At 34.2% G+C, this 21631-nt stretch overlaps 1 protein-coding gene and 1 long non-coding RNA gene across 2 annotated transcripts in view; both read right to left on the bottom strand.

Moving 5' to 3' along the window:
• LOC145669639 (uncharacterized) overlaps nucleotides 1-18424 on the bottom strand; it is a 36923-nt gene extending 18499 nt beyond the window's left edge. The window contains exon 1 of the mRNA XM_081737880.1: nucleotides 18267-18424. Coding sequence (XP_081594006.1) covers nucleotides 18267-18418 — 152 coding nt within the window. The 5' untranslated portion in view covers nucleotides 18419-18424. The remainder of the gene's footprint in view (nucleotides 1-18266) is intronic.
• Nucleotides 1-18795, bottom strand: part of LOC145669640 (uncharacterized) — a 71633-nt gene extending 52838 nt beyond the window's left edge. The window contains exon 1 of the long non-coding RNA XR_014128222.1: nucleotides 18431-18795. This is a non-coding gene — a long non-coding RNA (uncharacterized LOC145669640). The remainder of the gene's footprint in view (nucleotides 1-18430) is intronic.
• Between the last annotated feature and the right edge of the window lie 2836 nt (nucleotides 18796-21631).

A 21631-nucleotide genomic window follows, 5' to 3' on the forward strand; every position in this document is an offset into this window, starting at 1 on the left:
ACCAACGTAAATGTCGGAATGGTAAAATCTTGTACTGGTTAAAACATACAATATTGGCTCGAAAACGAACAAATAACAGCAGTGCCTAGTACTAAAATAATATTTCAAATCAGGATAAAGGTTAAAATTCATGCCAGTAAAAAGAAAGTGTGAAGGTGTCATATTCTTTTTAATAATCATTCACGTAACTTCTGCCAAATATCTGTTACGTAGCTACAACTTTTTTATGCATGGTTAAAAGTATCAACCTGGTGGGGTTTATTAAACATTTTATACAATACCCAAATTAAACATGTGAATATCGTTTCACAATCGACTTCCAAATTATGCGAATTCAATATTCAAACATGAGGTAGTACATCTGTAACAATATGTTCCCATGTATTAACAAGATCGAAGAAGGAATCTGTTCCTTGGACGCTAGATCTATCTCAAATATCTATTACTAGTTATCCGTTATTCTTTCATTTCTATAGAGATAAATGTTGAAAAAACTTGTTAATTTGAAGCTCTTCTAATCTGAATAGAAAGCTAAGAAAGAAGACAGAACGTAAAGTTGGGACGCTGACCCGATCGCAGAAGAGCTGCTCGACAGCTTATACAGTTTTTCTCTATGAAAATCCGATAACAGGATTACTAATCACTTACAAAACAACAGCTGCTACATACCTGTTATTATTTTCGTTTTATAGCGATAAATGTTGAAACCGGAGACGGCTAATTTTAACCATGTCCAGTTGGAATTGAATTTCAGTGGAAAAAATGAACATACTATTTGAATGCAGAATCGATTACAAGCAACTGCAACGTGATAGATTTTAGCACTCTTCCTCTAATAAAATAAGTAATGAAATTGGATGTAATAGTAAATTTGAACTACTTCCGTATTTGAGATGTATACAGTTAAAAAAAAAATAGTCGTGATATTACGCCAGATTCGACACCAGTTTTGGAATATGTTAATTTTAAACTTTATTAACGAAGCTTCGTATATGGAGGAGGACACTGATCACGTGAGTGCTGCATTTCTGGTGACTGTTTCTTTATATCTGACTTTCGGGACAATCACCCTCCATCTATGCACTGCTATAACTTAAAGCTAATAGGACGATAATTCCGGTCCCGATGCTAGGAGTGAAAATCGGGATTTTCCCGGCTGACCATATACAAGTTTTGGTTTGCTAAAAGAACCTTGAGTGCTTTGCACGAATGCCTGGTCGTCGCTCGGAAGGGCACACACGAAGGCGAGTGGGATGCATTGTTCTAAGTAAACACACGTTATACTCTTATGAGTTCTCCCCTTGTACGGATTGAGCTTCGCAAGCTAAATTGCCGTTTGCATACGTGAGAGTCGATTTTTTTTAGTTTATCATCACTGATTGTACGATATTTGCATACTCCTTCGTGTAAAATATTTTTTCTAATATCGTGCAGAAATCAGTAGTGAAGTGACTAGTACATATGTGTTAGCACCTTAACATTCGTTTCTAATTTCAGTTTTGTGAGACAAACTCTGGCTCCAAATCATTGAAAAGGAAGGAATAATCGTGCCGGCTTGGACTATTGCTTATTACTATCAGCAGAGGACTCCAGCGGATCCTTGGGATTATCCGACGTGGAACGTCTGAGATTGTTATACCTGCAACGCTCCTGAAGGAGTTGACCGGTCGAAGATTATTGTGAGTACGTGAAATCTTAATTTATCAATTGTGCCACACGGCCATCTGTATTAAAAGAAAAAATAAGATAAAGGTGGAAATAAAGAAGTCGAAGCGGTCGTAAACATATACAGTAAAAGTTACTTGTGCATTTTTAACCTTTAGATGTTCTTTTAATTTTTATGAATTACATTCAGTATTATTAGATTTTCTGTACAGTTTAACCAGGTTTTGTGATATGCGCCGCAAGATAATTTTAGTTTTTTAATATCTGAGCTTAATTTGATCATTTGCTCACTTTTCCATTTTTACGATATCTACGCTTTGTCTACCGTTCTCCCCAGCTTCGGTTTATGACAAAACGTAGGTACGTAAGAAATCGTGATTTGCCGTAGCAAAGCTGGGATAAACGGAATAAACAACTGACAGAGAGAGAGAGAGAGAGAGAGGGATGTGAAAATGTTTGGGAAAAAGGTGAAAATCAATATGAACGTTACGATTATATTTACAAGATTCTAACAACGACAAAAAGCACGATTTCACGGCCACAGGAATAACCCATGGAGTCAAAAGGAAGAAATAGAAGTGTAAAGATATTTGACCAAAACTAGCCTCCACTAACCACCGGTAAAAAAAAAAATAAGATATCTACAAGAAATGCAGAAAAAAAATTATTAATAACAAAACAATATGTTTTGAGAGTAAAATATAGCTTGTACCACGCGATATTTGAACGCGTGTTATTTTAAAAAATAATACGACATAGTTCCGATGTATTCCTGCGAGAGCTTGCGCATATTATTTTCGTAGTTTTATTTACACTGCACGAACATTACCTAACAAAGCTACGAAATGTCGTTCCCGCATGGATTATTGGTGAAGACACCTCCTTGTAGAGGTAGAACTGGCTTCGTAGATTTATGAAATCAACTTTCTAATCATCCTTAAGCAAGTAGTGTGAATATCGTAAATTTGGGAGATCACTCTTCAAATCATCGGTTCCTTCCTGTTCCCCCCAACCATAGGTAGGTGGGCAACATGGAAATTATGAATTGTTTTTTCTACCATGGAAGATCAGTTTTAAAATTTGATAACGTCTCTTCTTCGTAACTGTCTACATACTATATCCTTGGTCTTCGTTCTCTTGGAATTACTATTGCATTTCCCGCTATCAGCATGGTGATAAAATCGGAGTGCCGAATAAGGTAGAAAAGCATGCTTTTTCTTTTTTTTTTACTATTATTTTCATGATCTGTTGTCCTTCATTAGCGTCCCTTAGTCCTTGCTCATTTATTTTTTTTCGGCCCATGTTATACGCAACATTGTGCGCCAATACCAAATTTGAAGTGCTTCTATCGGATAGATTAGCTTTTCTCAATGCAAGACCTCGATTAATCCTACATATATGTAGACGCAACAGTAAGTTCTGAAGATTGTGGATTAACATTTGCCTGATCTTGATCTACAGATCCAAGGTTTTCTTTCTGAAGCCACATGTTTAGCCATAGACATCTAAAAACCGTAAATAAAATTAAAAATTGAAATGGAACCGTGGGCAACTATATGGCAGTGTGCAGTTATATGGCTGTTTTGAACATACGCCTTAGATTGTTCCTCTATTTGGACAGCTTGTGAGACTCATTCTAAATATTCTCCGTTCCATTCGCCTACAGTTTGTTTTTCAATGAATTAAGCATTGTAAATTATGTTCGCTATTGATTCTAAAACCGATTTATTCCGTAAGGAAAGAGAAAAACCCAAACAGAAAGCTGGGACAGGAGAGAAATCGAGACTGTGTATGCTTAAGAGTTAAAATGTTGTTGTTTTGTTCATCTTTCTCTGTCTCAACATGATGCACATTATTATATTCATTTTGTTTGCATTAATTTTCATCTCTTAGAACTCAACGTGAATGTAATTTATCCTATCTATCTAGTGCTTCTCTACGTGATGCCGAAATATTAATTCTTTCTTGCTCCAATTGGAGAAATATCCTTGCGTGTCATGGTCGCTGTCCAGCTATAAGACATACACTGAAACAATTCACCTGGATTAAGGAGCTACTATTTCTTAGAACGCCAGCCTCCTTAAATGTTAATGGTTAGCTGACTAGGACAAGTAATAAAAAAAAATTGGATTAAAAAGAAATAGGTGAACATTTAAGAATTAATTCTAAAAATTCCGATTAGTAATGTAGCTAAAAACAATCATCAAAAGAAAATGCAGAACATGGTGAAAATTAACCATAAAAGGAAAAATTGAAATAATACATTCCGACTATTAAAATTAAGAAAGGTAAAAGACAATTACACAAAGAAACGATGGAAATGTTTACAGATCATGGACCCTAATTTTTATACTAGAAGATTAAACATCAAATATGACTAACATGTTACTGCATGGTAGACCAAACGCCGAAGTAACCTATCGGCCATGGGTTTACGCTCCCTACAATCAACGGCTTCTGGGTCACATATAATGAAATGCCACATGATCGTTTTTCTGAAGTTTGATTCCACAGATATAAAATAATCAATCTATGTGACTACTCTATCTTTGAATTATATTATATTCAATTTTTCAATTTGAAATTCATGCTAAAATGTGTACATGTTTAAATATTTGGTTCTGTAGCTATATTTTGCACATTTCAAGTTGGTAGCATTGTTATCCTGGATGTGTATATAAAATTGCCTTCTGCCAATTTTGATGACTCACTATGGTACCTGTGTTTCGAGCAGCTGTGTTTCCAAACCTAGTAACTTATTGTGAAATAGCCATCATTTCGCTGCGTTTTTTTTTTCTTTTGAAAGAAGAAGGTAAGATGAATATGGTGTAGAAGCTGTACCGTATACTGTATGAATAGTGTATAGAAGCTGTACCGTATAAGAAATGTAAAGAGTAGCTACCAACCTTATCTCTCAAGATTTGTGTGTTTCTAAGACTCTTGGAGGCAATGGTTTCATGGTAAATTCAAGGTCCAAACATAATAGTGTCTGGAGGAAGGTAAGATCATTATGTCGTTTCATTAAGTTTCTGGTTTCAAGTTTGTTAAAATTTAGTTCTGCGCTTAAATACAATTACTATTGATGCGAATACAGCATATACTGGACATTTCTGACTGAGTATATACAATTCATTTCACTCCGTTTGCTTGTTTGGAAATAGTTCCGCAGCTGAGCTAATGATGACACTACGAAAGTAGTACCCAAATCATGTGCTGTCCTATCATGATATTATTGCCACCTTGCATACAGTTTTGATATTTCGTGACTTCTCACGTCACACTCAGTTAAACTATAAATTAGTTGATTAACAAATTGTTCATTACCATAAACAAGTTATAAAAATATCATTTAAATTACTTTGACGATTCTCATACTACTTGCATACAAAATAGAAAATATCTATGTTGCAAGTGCTATGTTGCTACTTGCTAGTATCCTATGAGCTTTGAGCTCTCTGCAAGTGCTCATCAAACAAATGTCAAGCACGGAATATTTTGCTGGTAAATTATCAGTATCTTTAATTTCAAAAGTGACTTCGAAAAAATCTCAGCCTTCCACTTTTTTTCGCCAACTGGTAATACTACTTGAAATGTAAAATTTAACTCTAAATTTTGAAGCTTCACTCGTAAACTGCCTGATTTTATATGGAATAGCTCAGCGTTTACATCTTTAAGTGAAAAAATATGGAACTGTCCAAAAAAGCAGTATGAAGTATGATAAAAGCTATCAATACACGCAAGTACTGACAAAATGGTAGAAAACTCATATCTTGGTGGAATTCAATCGAAAATAGTGTGAAAAAAAACTTTTAAAAATTGAGAAAAGGTTCAAATTAAAAAAAAGGGAAATATACGTGGAAACACAAAATACATAAAAAAAATGATATATATAGATCATAACCTTCTCGGCAGTCTTGGTTCCTTGTACTCTCACGTTCCTGCACTTTCGATTGGATCATGGAATATATTCCCCCGTGTAAGAAATATAATAATAGTTTTTCTTAAAGCAGTTTATATATTTCTCTCATAAAACCTTGGATTCATAGCCATGATCGTGCTTTCCTAATGTAAACCTGCAATCCAGAATGAAATTCAGCTTAGACAGTATAGTTTTCTATGCTACTAAAATATTTTGTTCGAAAGGCGGGATGTACTTAATAATTTCGTATTTACAATTATATTCCTAATCTGGACTGTACAGGGCTAATTTATAAATAAATAAATAAATAACGCTTCGCTGGCATTTTATGAGTACATCTCATTAATCCAAAACGAAATTTGACTTAACATCGTTCTGAAATGAATTTAAATAATAATGATGATGTCAGGCTACAGGAGTTCTATATATAAGAACGAAAAGTCCATTATAAAATACAGTTCTCAAAAGTACTGCGAGAACATTATCTGATAAAATGCTGCTGCCCCTTAACAAAAACTGAAACTAACGTTACTCAGAAATCGATTAGCAGTCATAATGACCACTTCCCTTTAGAGGAAAACTAAAAACAAGAAGCCGACGTTGGCCACATTTTTAAAGGTACTAAGATTCTATTTTGTCAAAAAACATACTTTGCATAGCTATTTTGTAATGATAAATCTATTCTTAATCTTCTATTCCAAAGCTTTTCTTAAATAAAAAATACAAAATCCTGCAGGACTTGTACGTAGGGCCATTCTCACTTGCCTAAAATCTAAAAGCAGAGTAACAAAACTTATTCCAATCAAATATTAAGAAATATCTTGATCTTAAATTACATTCTCTGCAATTAGAATCAAAATAACTGGCAATAGCTGATAAATTTCGCAATATGTTTCAAATAGAATGGTTGGGAAATTTTTCAAAGTTCGTTCCTGGGTTATTCTTACATTCGTCTATATTCTCGAATAAGATCTCAATTCATTTCACTCGCCTAAAAGAAATGAAACGGTCTCAAATTATACCATCTGCAGAGTAGGAGCCGTTCTGATCAAGTCTGAAACAAGTTTAATGCTACGATCAAAATTTTTTTCATTGTTTGTAAGTACGGACATTAATACTCCCTTCTTCATTTGAAAAAAATATGACGAGTTACTTGCCTCTTATACTAGGAGTAGCAGTATGTCAAATATATACCTCTATGATAGGCTCAGAGCACCACAAAAAAAAAAAAAAAAAAAAAAATCGAATTGGAAAGCGCTTGAAATAGAACGAGTTGAAAATTTCTTTGTAGTTTCCAGCTAAAGATATTCCAACAAATTTCTAAATTGTAGAAATCATACTCCTAATTTGTTACAGTTAACTACTAAAAATGAAAATGAAAATAAATAAATTATTTATTCCGTAAAGTTGGTTATCGAATAGCTGAAAAATAAAAGGTACAAATCTGAAACAAGGAAATCCGAAGTCAGGAAAATATTTCCAATTTTTTTTCTTGAAATATTATCAAACTTGTGGTTGGTAATAATACTTTTTCCGCTTCTCAACACAAAGGATATAATTTGAAATTGTCTTATGCGTAATAACTGAGGGAAACACATTTGTTGCTATATGATACAATATAAAACATACAATTATGTCTGTAGATAACAGAAAATAAAATCACCCATTTCTTCTATTTTTATACCTCTATAAATTTTGACCTCCCATTTACGCGCTCTGAGGGACTAAGTTGGAGTTCTTTCACTTCAAATCACATTATCGCTACCCGATGAGTGAAATAATTAGTTATCATTTTCTACAATCTAGGAAGGGATAATAATATTCTAGGTAAGAGCTATACAATTATACCCAATCGTTTTATTTGTAACATGTTTAGAATTTGGATCTATTAATGGCGTGCGTTTTGCTTTTCACCATAGGGGTTATAATTTGAAATCACACCATTTAAAAGACAAGTGAAATGACTAAAATTTTCGAGGGCCTTACAGAAAGCATGGGCCTAGATATGAATCAGACAATTTCTTACTTTCTCATTTGAGACCCTGAATATCCCAGGGTTATCTTCCTGGCCTATAAAATCCCGGGAAGGTATTTATTTCCATTTCTTTACTTTATCTTCCAAATTATAAGAACAGTATGACTAATTACTTTATTTTAATATATTATGACTTACTTCTAGTTTTTAAAGAATTAGCTAGTTAAAAAATCTAAAATTATTTGACTGTACATTATATAACTAATAATATGATTTTCTTAAGATCCATTTCCATTTGAACTAAAAAGTAGGGTAATTGTTTAGTATAGGGGCCAAAAACTAGCAAAACGTAGGACAATTTACGGAACAAAAGAGTTGATAGTGATGTTGAAGTAGTCAAGAAAGTATCGAACACAATTTTTTAGGGCGGTAGGGAATTTGCACAAACCGTAAGTGTAAGAGGAAATGATTTATGTCAGAAAAGGAAATGAATTGCTGGTAACCAAGATAGAAAACAAAGAGCCCTGCGGGGCTCTATCCCGACTTCACTCGCTAAAGCTCGCTCGGCAATGCCGTCTGAATTTAATGTTGGTAACGTAATTTAACATATGAAGCCATAAAACAACCGTATCAGAATAGAATATCGCGAAAAGTAGGCGCATATGATGATCCACCAAAGATAAACAATAGTCAAAATAGCAAAGTACTAATTTACAAATGATGAAAAGGAAACATTTTGTAAAATAATGTAGAATTACGTAGAAATAGAGATATAGCACTATTAATAAACCCTGAAACAATGTTAGTAATAGACGTCGGTATGTCTCCTGTCTCTGGCTTGAATTTTTGAAGAGGTATTAGGACTTCACTTACATGTGAATTAAAGCATGACATTTCGAGAAATGGGCAGAGAGAAATGTCGTGTGGCAATATTACATGAAAAATTATAAAGATAAGAATTTTTCTTGCAAATATTGTGAACATACATATTTATGCCTAAATGTTGAGAAAATTGTGGGACATGTGTTTTCTGGCAGTTACCCAACCTAATTTGTTTATAACATGTAAAATTTAATATGTTTATATCAGTAGTAGAGTCAAGTATAGAAAATCCATTTACATGTAAATTTAAACTTTTTAGTGGTTTAAAAGTACGTGGACTTACTATACCATTTTTGAAACACATTTTCTTTCGTAGAACATATTGTAAATAAATATCCATTTATGCGTTCTCTCTAAATTTAATAAAATAACATAACATCTTTCAGAATATACATTTTAAAGACTCCTCTTGGGACAACTGTAATAATATACTGTGATATAAAAACGATTTTAACTTTGAACTGATATATAGAAATAGAATGCATTTTATTTGTGATTGTTCATTAATTCCCAAAAAATTCTCATTTTTGGGAATCTTCCCGAAAAATATCTTCCCGGGTATTTGCCCATCACTAGTCTTGTCATAGGACAGTTTGTGCATTTGAATAAAGCCTTCGCCGTTGTTCGAATTGCTAGCGCGTGCCATTGGTGCACGTGGTCCCGAGTTCGATTCCCGACGTAAAAGTGCTAAAAATGAATTTTACAATCAGTTACATTAATTAATTACCCGTCATCAGCGCAGAAGTTAGAGGGAAAAAAGAGACAAAATCTATTGTGCCTATAGTTTCGAGTAGCATGTTCTTATATATATCATATTTTAGTTAAATTCTGAATTGCAAAATAAATTAATATCAGTATAACATACGTATTGTAGGAGAGCTGTAAAGTGGTACTATTTTATTTTTACTGGAGACACGTTGGCTGAGTGGTAAAGCTCTGCTAGTTTGTTTAGCTTCCGTCAAGCGGGTTTTGTAGTTGAAGAACAAAAACGTGTACCTGGGTTTTCGCGGTATTGTGACGTTTCCTCCCACTTTTTTCACTCTACCGTTCATTCATTGCTGTCATTACCGTCTGGCTTGGTGCATAATTAAGTAACATTAAAGTAAAAGTAATAAAAACTAGAACACCTTCTTCTTAATATATAAAATTATTAGCCCGCTGGCCGGATTCGGGCTTCCAAAGCATAAATCACATCTGGTCTGAGTAGTAAATTTTCAAAAATACAATCATATTTCTCGGGACTAGCTTTGTAAATATGCTTTACAACGATATTTATTGGACAGTTCTTTCTGGAGAACTTTCAAAGCACAACTGCATAATTAAGCCTCCAATTGCTGTAAATAAAAATACAACTTTCAACCATACAATACAATACAGTACAAAGAATACAACTTTCTTTGTAGTTTCCAGCTAAAGATATTCTTAGAAATTTCTAAATTGTATTAAGCACAAACTCCTAATTTGTTACAGTTAACTACTAAAAATGAAAATAAATAAATTATTTATTCCGTAAAGTTGGTTGTAGAATAGCTGCAAATAAAAAGGTACAAATCCGAAACAAGTCGGGAAAATATTTCAAATCCATATTGTTTAAATATTATCAAACTTGTGGTTCATAATAATAGTTTTTCCGCTTCTCAACCCAAAGGATATAATTTGAAATTGTCTTATCCGTAATAACTGAGGGAAACACATTTGTTGCTACATGATACACTATAAAACATACAATTATGTCCGTAGATAAGAGAAACTAAAGTCATCAATTTCTTCTATTTTTTCCTACTCTAAATTTTGACCTCTCATTTACGCGCTCTGAGGAACTAAGGTGGAGGTGTTTCAATTCAATTCACGTTATCGGTACCCGATGAGTGAAACAATTAGTTATCATTTTCTACAATCTAGGAACGGACAATAATGTCCTAGGTAAGAGGTAAACAATTATACCCAATCATTTCATTTGTAACATGTTTAGAATTTGGAACTATTAATGGCGTCCGGTCTGCTTTTCAACATAGGGGTTATAATTTGAAATCACAACATTTAAAAGACAAGTGAAATGACTAAAATTTTCGAGGGCCTTACAGAAAGAATGGGCCTAGATATGAATCAAACAATTTCTTACTTTTTTATTTATTTGAGACGTGTTTCCAAAATGTAATGATTATTGATGTCATTTTCGATTTCGAGTATTGAATGTTTTAAAGATTATTATAAATATTTTTATACATAACGAAATCATTATGTATTGTCCACGATTACTCAATAGGTTATGATTATTAATATATATTTTTTGCTATATCTTTTTTATGTTATGTTAAACAAATGATACACATTACGAATTTTTTCCGTAGTATTAGGTAAAAATTCATATTATAGTAATGTACAAACTTGTATTATACATGCGCCAGGCGAAATAGCACTAGCTTCAGGCAAAAATTGTGCATACAAAAAATTTTGAAAAAGAAACTGATAAGAATAAATAAGAGGAGCAACAATCTTGCGATTTTAATGTCTTTTCCGGTACATTTTTAATTCTTTATCATAATTATAATAACTATTATTATAAAAATTAAACTAAATAAATACCAATGAGAAACATCTACTGCGCTAGAAGACTATGGATTCGATAGTCATAGCGGCCCTATTTGATCATTTTCTCATCTCTACTCTTCCTAATATTTTGGGGTCTTTCATGTCTATAGTACCCTACTCCATAATGTTAGTTATAAGTGTATATTAACTAGCTCTTATAAATTAGTATACGAATCGAGCTTCATCCTCTTAACGTGATGACAGCGAAAGATAAAGAGTTAGTTAATAACATCTTTAACACTTCCTTTTCCCAAGTTAAAGTAAACCAAATAATGATATATAACCTACCGTTTAATCAAAACTATGATATCTTGCATAAAACTACTTTGAAGTAACATAAGACGGGGTTACTTTGCACAAAATTTGAAAAGAGATTCACAGTACCCTGTCGGTAAAACCATGAACAGTAGAGAGGAAGTTTCAATTGCCGCCGTAAGATAGAACATGTAACTGTATTTCGGCTATAATGTTTGCGGTTAATTCAGTTCAAATTACCGAGAAAATTTGTTCTAGTAGAGCTAAAGGCTACTAAGTCACTGTAAAGGATGATAAAATTTAACAGATATCATCTATAGAATTTCCCTCGAAGTTTAATTAGTTCCGTAGAATACTACCCTGTATAATGGGACTTTGATGCAGTAGTTGAAATTGAAATGTGAAACGTTCTAAAGTCATAAAAAAGTAAAACTGAGAGAAGGCGTTTAAGCCTTTACTAGGGGTTAATCTGCACCAGTGCAAAATACCGCTTAGATAGGAAATTATTACCACTGGAGCTTCCTGTGTTTTAAATTTAGGTAAATTTCCTATTTAGGTAGATGCTGCAACGGATTGCTTGTTAGAAAACAAATAATGAACAGTGGCAGATCCAGAAAAGTAGTATGAGGCGCTTCATTTAAAAATTATTTAAAAAAAAATCACTAGATATTTTGGGGACTGGGCTTGCAGCTTATACACGTAGGAATCACTAGCAATAGATTTTTAGGCAAACCTTTACTTTGACTCAAACAGTGACTGCAACGATTTATCTGATCCGGTGTCGGAAGCAATTTAGGAATGATTCCCAAAATGCTCCAGTTTGCTCCCGGAACCTGATCAGTTGAATCGGTTATAGTTACTGTCCGAGTCAAAATAATGTACAATGTTAAGAATTATACTCTAAAGACAAGGGCCAAAATGTTACTAAACACCATTCTTAATCAATCCAGGTGAAGTGGTGACTATCAATATTGATATCTATATGGGGACTACCACCCCACCCATATCCTACTCAAGTACCATAAAAACATCCAAAAAAATATTTAGTCAAACCACTACTATAAAGCTAACGTAAGAAGGACAAAAATTAAAAAAAAAAAAAAACACTCATCACTAATTATAAATCAATGAAGCATGACAAGGAAAAATAAATTTCATTTCCCCAAGATAATGGAGCAACCAGCAGCAAAATAAATACTTTGCCAAATACTCAAATGCAAAGCAAATCAAGAATAAAATAATATCAATTAAAAAACGAAAGCACTCGCCGTATCGCCATACCAGAACACTCATGAGTAATGAACTCATAGCTTCTGATTCCGGAAAAAGTAAAATGGCAGGAACGCATGCGCAATACTCAACTACACATTACTGAAAAATGTTCGTTTCTGCACAGACGTCGATTTATTAAAGCGAGCAAACTTGTTATTATACCAAACAAGACTAACCAATAAACGTCCACTTTTACCATACGTCGGGAATATCTTCAGCGTTCGACCACAACCATCACAGGCTTTCTCTAACTCAATTAAACCACAGTGCTGAAAAGCGATATGAGTTAGTATCCGGATCAAATACAAACTTATTTAAAAACGAAAAGTTCAAATTCTCTGAAACAAAAATTCAATAACACGCTCACCGCATTCCACCAGCAACAGCACACACATACAAGCAGACAGAACTTGTGAAGTCACAGTAACAAACTGCCATATGAGTGTACAGAGACACAGTGGAAAAAATATGAACTACCACCAATCTCTGTACTAAGACGTCACACCAAAGGCACGAACAATTTCAACAAGTGACTCACGCAGAAACAGTTCCAGGAAGTGACTAAACCTGTAAGAACCGATTAAAGTCACTGTTTGAGTCTAATTGCAGACTTGCCGTTAAAAAAAAATCATGCAATTTTTGCTGGGTTTCAGCCTGAAAGTTACAAACCCCGTAAATCTTGAACTGATTAGTGTTCGGATCATATTCTTGGACAAAAGGAATAACCAAATCAAATCAGTTTACAAATCTGATTTTTTCTGTTCGTCAGCTGGCACTTTTGTGGGACATATTTTAAACTATTAGAATTAGGTTTCAGAGTTGGTACCAGAAAGTACATAATTTCCTTGACAAATATCGATAATTCAAAGTAAGTACTGATACCGATACCATCATTATAATATCAATGTTAATAAAATGAATGCAGTTTTGTGTAGAGTGTAAAATGTTTAAATACTAAATGAAAACATTGCACAGAAACGTATGTTCAACATACTTTTTTGGATGTTGTTGAAAGGAACCCCACGTATGAAACGTTTCGCATTTCAATTTCAACAATTGCATCAAAGTCGAATTATACGCACTAGTATTCTACGAAACTAACTTAACTTTGACAGAAATTCTTTTAAATTTAGGCTGTTTTTACAGTAACTGATTTGCATACTACTGCAACAAACCCTCCTGGTAATTAGAACTGATGCTAACCCCGAACATTATAGCCAAAATACAGTTACATGTTCTATCTTACAGCGTAATTGAAACTTCCTGTTCACAGTTCATGGTTGTACCGACAGAGGACCATGAAACACTTTTCATATTTCGTGCAAACTAACGACCGATGTGCAGATTAACTACGTGTTACGGTATCTAGTAACCACTGTAAACGAAATGGAGTATCAAAATTCAATGTGTCAAATCATGACACAGGACTAGAAAAATGTTTGGGAATGAAAGAATCCACATAATTAAGAAATTACGTCCCTAATGTATTGTGGTACTTCGGAACACAAATACGCAAGCAAAGAAAGCATTTCAGAATGTTACCTATAAAAAACTTAGGAACGTTCAAGTACACACTCAACACGCAAGACATGTAAATTTATCCTAAATACAGTATTTTCCGCTATCCTCGTTTACCAACATTCTGCGTAATGCCCTAATCTTCATAGCAATCTTCTATTTACTGTCCATCTAGCGCATGCTCGTTATAGTTGTTTGTACAATAATTCATATATCATGTACGTTTACTAAGCCCCTAAAGTGATCCTATATTGAGAAATGGAGGTCCATACCCTAGAAATGATTTCTTAGAATATAAAAAGTCGACTTTTTATTGAAAGAAATTAGTGCAGGTATGAAATGGATTTGTGTATGGACTCCTACAATTAATGAACATCCATTGCTGGTGAAAATATTCTTTATTTTGTATTTTGCTAATGTCGTTCTAAACCCTCCGGAGTAATGAGGCTAGACCCAAATGAGCTAAATCCTGATTAAAATTACAAACGTTCATAGTTTTTGTTCCAACATAATACATTCCACGTTTAATTTGGAAAATTTTAGGATGAATATCATTCTCGCGATTTCATATTTTACAAAAGTTTCTATATAAATAAAACAATATCGTCGAGCACCTATATTTTAAATATGTGCAACAATTAGTGAGTAATGTGTAATCAATAATAAAAGAATCGTTTTTTATGGAAATATAAACTACATAAGATGTGTATGAGTAGTAGTTTGTATCTTAAAAAATAGACTTACTTATATCTTCCTTTATATCTTGACAAAGAAAAAACGATTTCTTGTTATTATTTGGTATACAGCTACTGTATGTGTGCCACGCCATTTCCAAATTGTAGATTTAGGCTGTATATTGTATACAGTAGGATATAGGGGCTATATACTGTAGGATAGATCCTAAGAAATCTCTTACGATTTGTCCTAGAGTCAAAATCTCAACGTGTATGGCATCAGATCGCATGTCATTTCCTGTGTTCTGAAATATCCTATGAGATTTCTCTTGTTTAGAGCACGCTCTGTTTTGGAAAGAAAATTCGTAAGATTTCGATTTAAGCGACATCAGGTGAGAGAAAGTGAAAACACAACTGATGAGGTATCTTCTGTTCGTGCAGGTTTACTTTAGGTGTACTACTCGAAATAATTGTTGAAAAATTATAGTTTATAAGGCGTGCTATACAGTACGAAATCAATCCTAGGAAATATCTTAGGAAAAATGTTATGACATATCTTGTAGGAAACCCTACACTTTTTGAGCCATACACGTGAAAAGTTTTCCTGTCTGACCGAATGACGTTTATCAACATTGTGAAATAGTTCTATTTAATAAAAGTACAAAGTTGGAGAATTACTATTCTAACCATACTGCACATCCCACTTATATTAATAAATGGCGCAATATTGTTATATGGGATACCTCTTAAAAAATGTCAGAAGGGTGCTGGTATACTTTTGGCGCACCACATTTACAAATAAAATTTAGAAGATTTACAAATACAATTTAATACTTTGCATGAAAAGACATTTATAAGGTTCAAATTTCTGCAAACAACATAATTAAATACAAAGTAATACAGCTGCATTTTATGTTTACAATTGTAGGGTTACTAGTGTAAAATCATTATAAATGTTTAACGACGACGGATAAAATAGGTTAGAGACAATGTTTAGCAGAAAGGGTCCAGCTAATTCTTCTAAGAAATGTTACAATTTCGGTAGTTTCTATTTACATTAGTTTAGTTTAGGCTGGTTCGGCTTAGTTACGGTTGTTACGTTAGAGTTTATTAGTAAATGGCTCCAGCTAATTTTCAAAAGCTAATAGAATTTTGCTTACTTCTATTGATATTAGGTTAGTTTAAGTTTGTTAATTTCATTAGGTTAGATTTGGTTAGGTTGTTTTAGGTCTAAATATTTCCATCTTCCATTTCTCCTATAAATTTTGTATCTTTTGCCTACTTCTGGACACCTTCGGCGAAACATTTACCTATCTGAGTACATATGAAAGATCACCGGTGATACTATTTTCCACCATTGGTTTATTTCTGTATAGTTTACAGAATTTATAGTTTATGTTTACAAGTGGAGCGCTACTACCACGATACCATGACAATTGCTATTCAAACTCGTATCATTGCCGAAACCCACTCGTTTTCACTACATTCACTGACGCGCCTGCTTCCTTCGCTCGCACCCCTTCACTGACGCACGGGCCCCGGCTTCGCCCTGTTCTGACTAGGGTTAGATAGCATTCGTACTTTCCAGAGGCCACCTACTACAACTTGGTTTGCGTTTTTAGCACTATAGTTTTTATACTATATATCCGGCCCCCGTATTTGTACGCAAATCGCAGAAAAATTGTAGTTTAACAACAATTGCTTTCCATGCTCCACTTGAGGAATTTTATCTATGCTATGTGAATAATTTTCATGTCTGCCAACGCAAATCATTTAGTAAACAGTGATAAAATATAATTTTTCAACAATTATTTCGAGTGGTACACCTAAAGTAAACCTGCACGATCAGAAGATACTTCATCAGTTATGTTTTCACTTTCTCTCACCTGATGTCGCTTAAATCGAAATCTTACTAATTTTCTTTCCGAAATAGAGTGTGCTCTAAACAAGAGAAATCTCATAGGATCGTTCAGAACACAGGAAATGACATGCTATCTGATGCCATACACGTTGAGATTTTGACTCTAGGACAAATCGTAAGAGATTTCCTAGGACCCATCCTATAGTATATAGCGCGCCTTACTGTTTCCTAAATAATTTGCGTTGACCGACATTAAAATTATTCACATAGCATAGATAAAGTCCCTCAAGGGAGCCACCAAAAGCAATAGATGATAAACTACAATTCCCTTACGATTTGGTACAAATACGGGGGCCGGATATATAATAGAAAAACTATAGTGCAACAAACGCAAACCAAGTTGTGCTAGGTGGCCTCCGGAAAGTAAGAATGCGGGATATCATATCTAACCGAGTCATCTTTCATATCTAACCGAGTCAGTGCAGGGCGAAGCCGGGCCCGAGCATCAGTCAGGGGGTGCAATCGAAGGAAGAAGAAGTGCGTCGGTGAATATATTGAAAACGAGTGGGTTTCGGCAATGATTCAAGTTTGAATAGTAATTGTCATGGTATCGTGGTAGTACCCCTCCACTTGTAAACATAAACTATAGCTTCTGTAAACTATACAGAAATAAAGTGGAAAATAGTATCACCGCTCATCTTTCATATGCACTCACTTAGGTAAATGTTTCGCAGAAGGGATTCAGAAGTAGGCAAAACATACAAAATTTACAGGAGAAATGGAAGATTCAAGTACTTAGACCTAACAAAATCTAACCTAATGAAATTAACTAACTTAAACTAACGTAATATTAATAGAAGTAAGCGAAATTCTATTACTTTTTGAAAATTAACTGGAGCCATATACTAATACAATCTAACATAACATAACAGTAATTAACCTGAACCAGCCTAAACTAAATTAATGTAAATAGAAACTACCGAAATTGTAACATTTCTTAGAAAAATTAGCTGGACCCTTTCTGCTAAACATTGTCTCTAACCTATTTTATACGTCGTTAAAACATTTATAATGATTTTACACTAGCAACCCTATAATTGTAAACATAAAATACAGCTGTATTACTTTGTATTTAAATCTGTTGTTTGCAGAAATTTAATCCTTATAAATATGTCTTTTCATGCAAAGTATTAAATTTTATTTGTAAATCTTTTAAAATGTGGTGCGCCAAAAGTGTAGCAGCACCATTCTGACATTTTTTTAGAGGTATCCAATTGAATAATATAGCGCCTGGTATTAATACAGTGGCATGTGCAGTATGGTTAGCATAGTAATTCTTCAACTTTGTACTTCTATTAAATAGAACTATTTCACAATGTTGATAAACGTCATTCGGTCAGACAGGAAAACTCTTTACGTGTATGGCACAAAAAGGGTAGGATTTCCTACCAGATACGTCATAACATTTTTCCGAAGATAAATCCTAAGATATTTCTTAGGATCGATCTCGTAGTGTATGTTTGGCCTTACTTACTTCGAGATATCACCCACATTAAATACTTCTTGTGAAGCATTTCTTTTAACCAATTTTCGAAACCCATGTAACCGTAATATCAATCTGAACCAATTAGTTTATGAAAAATTGAACATTACCTTTCTGGCCGAACTGAATTTAAATTTTTTGTGGTTAATTGTTGCGAGTCATTAGAGTACGACGCGCAAGTCTCCTGAACCACTATTTTTCTTAGCGTTTCTATATTACTTTTTAATGCAGGATCTGATTCTGCAAATTCTGATTTAAGCATATCAACGGTCACCTTCACATCCAAAGCTGTACCCTTGTCCATTGTTTGGTCTCCTTCCGTTCTAGATAATATTAACTCTTTGTTGTCAGTCATCAGTTCGTATGTCCAACCTTTCCCTTCGAGTGGATCTTCCTGAGGTAAGTCATAAACAATTTCTTCTTTACACATCAATTCCAATTTAACAGACGCCTCACCAGCCATTGTGAATTCTAATTATATAGGAATTTAACACTGTTCTTATACTTCCCTTATATTGTTTGCCAGTGTTTTAATGAAATTATTTACGAGAACTTTCAGAAAAGTAACTTTATTTTTCTAATCTTCTTCTTCTGCGGTTGCGTATTTCTTTCGTAATGTGAATCAAGGTTAATAGAATGTATAAAGTTGGGTTATATCGGTAAAGGGACGCTGATTGGCTGAAGAAATGACGTCACTGCAGGAGCAGCTATGAAGGCGAGAAAGTGTAGAGAAGACAAGCAAAGCGTACAGCCACAAGCAACACAAGACAAGGTTTGCACAGGAAATAAACAATAATAAATAATTTTAAATAATAAACCTACGTGCCTTTTTCTGCTTAGTTGTAGGCCTCACTGTGGCTGAGGCATGCCTAGTCGAGATTTTCTTTTATGGGCATTTGTTGATTTTAGAATTTTAATTCTATTATTCATGTATTTTATGCGAATGAACATCGTAGTTCTTACATATATTTTAATTAAATGTTCATTCACATCAGGATACTTTTCACTTATTTTCGCGGTTAGTCTTTTTACAATGTTTTTTTTTTCACCGGACATTTCGCTGGTACCATTAATGTCATTGAAAATAAGTTCAAAACCCTTCATTTTTGATATACATTCCTGGAACGCGACAGAAACTCCATCCAACCTTGAGATGCTGTACCGGGTATGGAAGGAAGTACATCTCTACATAGTGTACCCATTGATGTGTCGTATTTTCTTCCTAGATGAGAGCTCCTCCGTGGCTAAGCGGTTAGCGTACACGCCTTTGGCGTGGGAGACCCGGGTTCGATTCCCGGCGGGAGCTCATGTGGTTCGGATTCCACGTTAATCAGTAGGTCCACGTCTCATATAGCCTCGCTGCTGAAAGGGACGCTAAACTAAAAATCACTCAATCAATCAATCTTCCTAGATGAGCGATGTATCCAGCAAGAAATCGAAACCCTTCCACTGAGCAATCTGTCTGTTGTTCAATAGCCGGCAATTCGGTAGATGTTCTGTCATCTGATACAAAGATATTTACGATTTCGGTTTCGCCTTCAATCATTGCCAAGGGTTGCGTCATATCTGGTAGAATTCCTTCTAATAATTTCGACGTCAAGAAATCTCCATCATGTTCTTGCGCGATAGAAACTTCATTTGAAAGAGGGATTTCATTTATATTTTCCCCCATAAGCAAAAGCCGCAAACGGTGTTTAAATTCGATTGGTGTCGGATGGTTATAGCCCATGTAACCAAAATGGCTGGGCCAACGTTAAAATATGGTTGGATTGATTTTTGGTGACAACAGCAACGTTGGTCCAGTGTTCTTTACGCCGTTACGAGCAACCAACCAAGCCCCAGTGTTGGCCCAACATCATTTTACGTTGGAATAATAGTTGAATTCAACCAACCTTTTTCCAACAGTAGGCCATTGTTGAAAGTAAAACAAATATTAAAACAGAAGAAAACAGAACTACGTAATTTAGATATGATATTTTTCATGTTGAAATTACCAGAATTTTACGTCTAGTTCATACTGTGGAAGGTAGGAGGCAGGAGTCATTCCTACCCAGAGTGCATCAGGTGAACCACCAGACGTCCGCCCAGCAGTGGATTCCGTTTGCTGGATTACGGTAAGTTTTCATGCAATTTTATAATTATTTCATGTCATTGTTGATATGTTCAGTAGCATGCCTAACCTATATAAAATAAGTGGTTGTAGTTCATTACGCAATCAAAACTTTCGGCGTACATAAATTCCAGTGCTGTGCTCGCTAGGATTATAAACAAAGCAGCAGCCCACACAGCAATGAAATATTTTCAAAACGTTTCTAAAACGTGCCATCATTTTCCTTCAGAAAACGTATCCTACTTCCCTTAAGGAAATATATTCCATTTGTTGTTGAATACATTTTCCACATAATACTGAAAACATTCTCTGAATATACCCAAGAAAGTTGTAGAAATATTTTATACGCCGTTAGAGAAGTTTTCCAGAAAATGATTCCTGTACGATTTCCAAACATTACTGAAAATGTATTTGAAACGTTTTATACAATGTTAACGGAATGGTTTTTAAAATGTTTCTCATGGAATATTTTAAAATTATTTACCAGTAACACAGACAATATTTTCCTACATATGCCAAAATATATTTAGTGAATATTTTTTGTATATCACAGAAAATATTTAGAGAATAGTTTCTGTGCATGACAAAATATTTAGGGAATATTTTCTGTACATGACAAAATATTTACAGAATATTTTCTGTACATGATAGAACCCGAAGCCCATAAGCCAACTTGGTTACTATTGCAGATACGGAACCAAGGTAAGATATAGAAAGAAATTTTTAAAATGTAGCAAGTTTTTTATTTATATTAGTATACCGCCCAATAGTAACGAGAAGTTCAACGCTGCCACTGTTGAATAACACTGATTGAAAGAAAGTGTGGTTTGAAATTATTTGGACCAAAAGGAACGGAAAGATACAATGAAAAATATAGTGCAAGACCCAATTTCGCGTCCTTCTATCTGCTCTAACCCCCCCCCCCAACACCGTGGCGTAGATATTGCATTTGCATGTTTATCCTTCATTGTGTCTCCTTTCAATTCTTCTCGGTGTAGCTAATTTTAAACCACACAATCTTTCATTCGTGTAGCCCAACATGATGTATGGTAACGCATTTTTTTTATTGAGCGGTACACTGGTACAAAGACAAAAGTGTTGCTGGAATTTAAAAATGTCCTTTCATATCTTACCTTGTTTTCATATCTGCAATAGTAACCGAGTTGGCCTATGGGCTCCGGCCTTTGGCGTCACTCTCTATATATAATGGCTACTTGCTGGGAACAAATAGTGGGTCGAAAACAAGGCGGCCAGACTGTGACACAGCAGCTGGAAGAAAACATAATATTCTTCTGTCCAATTTTACCTGCTTAGACGCCTTTGCCTCACTCTGTTTTCATGACGAGAAACCATTGCGGCCCACAG

Source organism: Thermobia domestica, chromosome 14, assembly GCF_964235325.1.
Source record: "Thermobia domestica chromosome 14, izTheDome1.hap1.1, whole genome shotgun sequence".
In the NCBI taxonomy this organism is placed as follows: Eukaryota; Metazoa; Arthropoda; class Insecta; order Zygentoma; family Lepismatidae; genus Thermobia; species Thermobia domestica.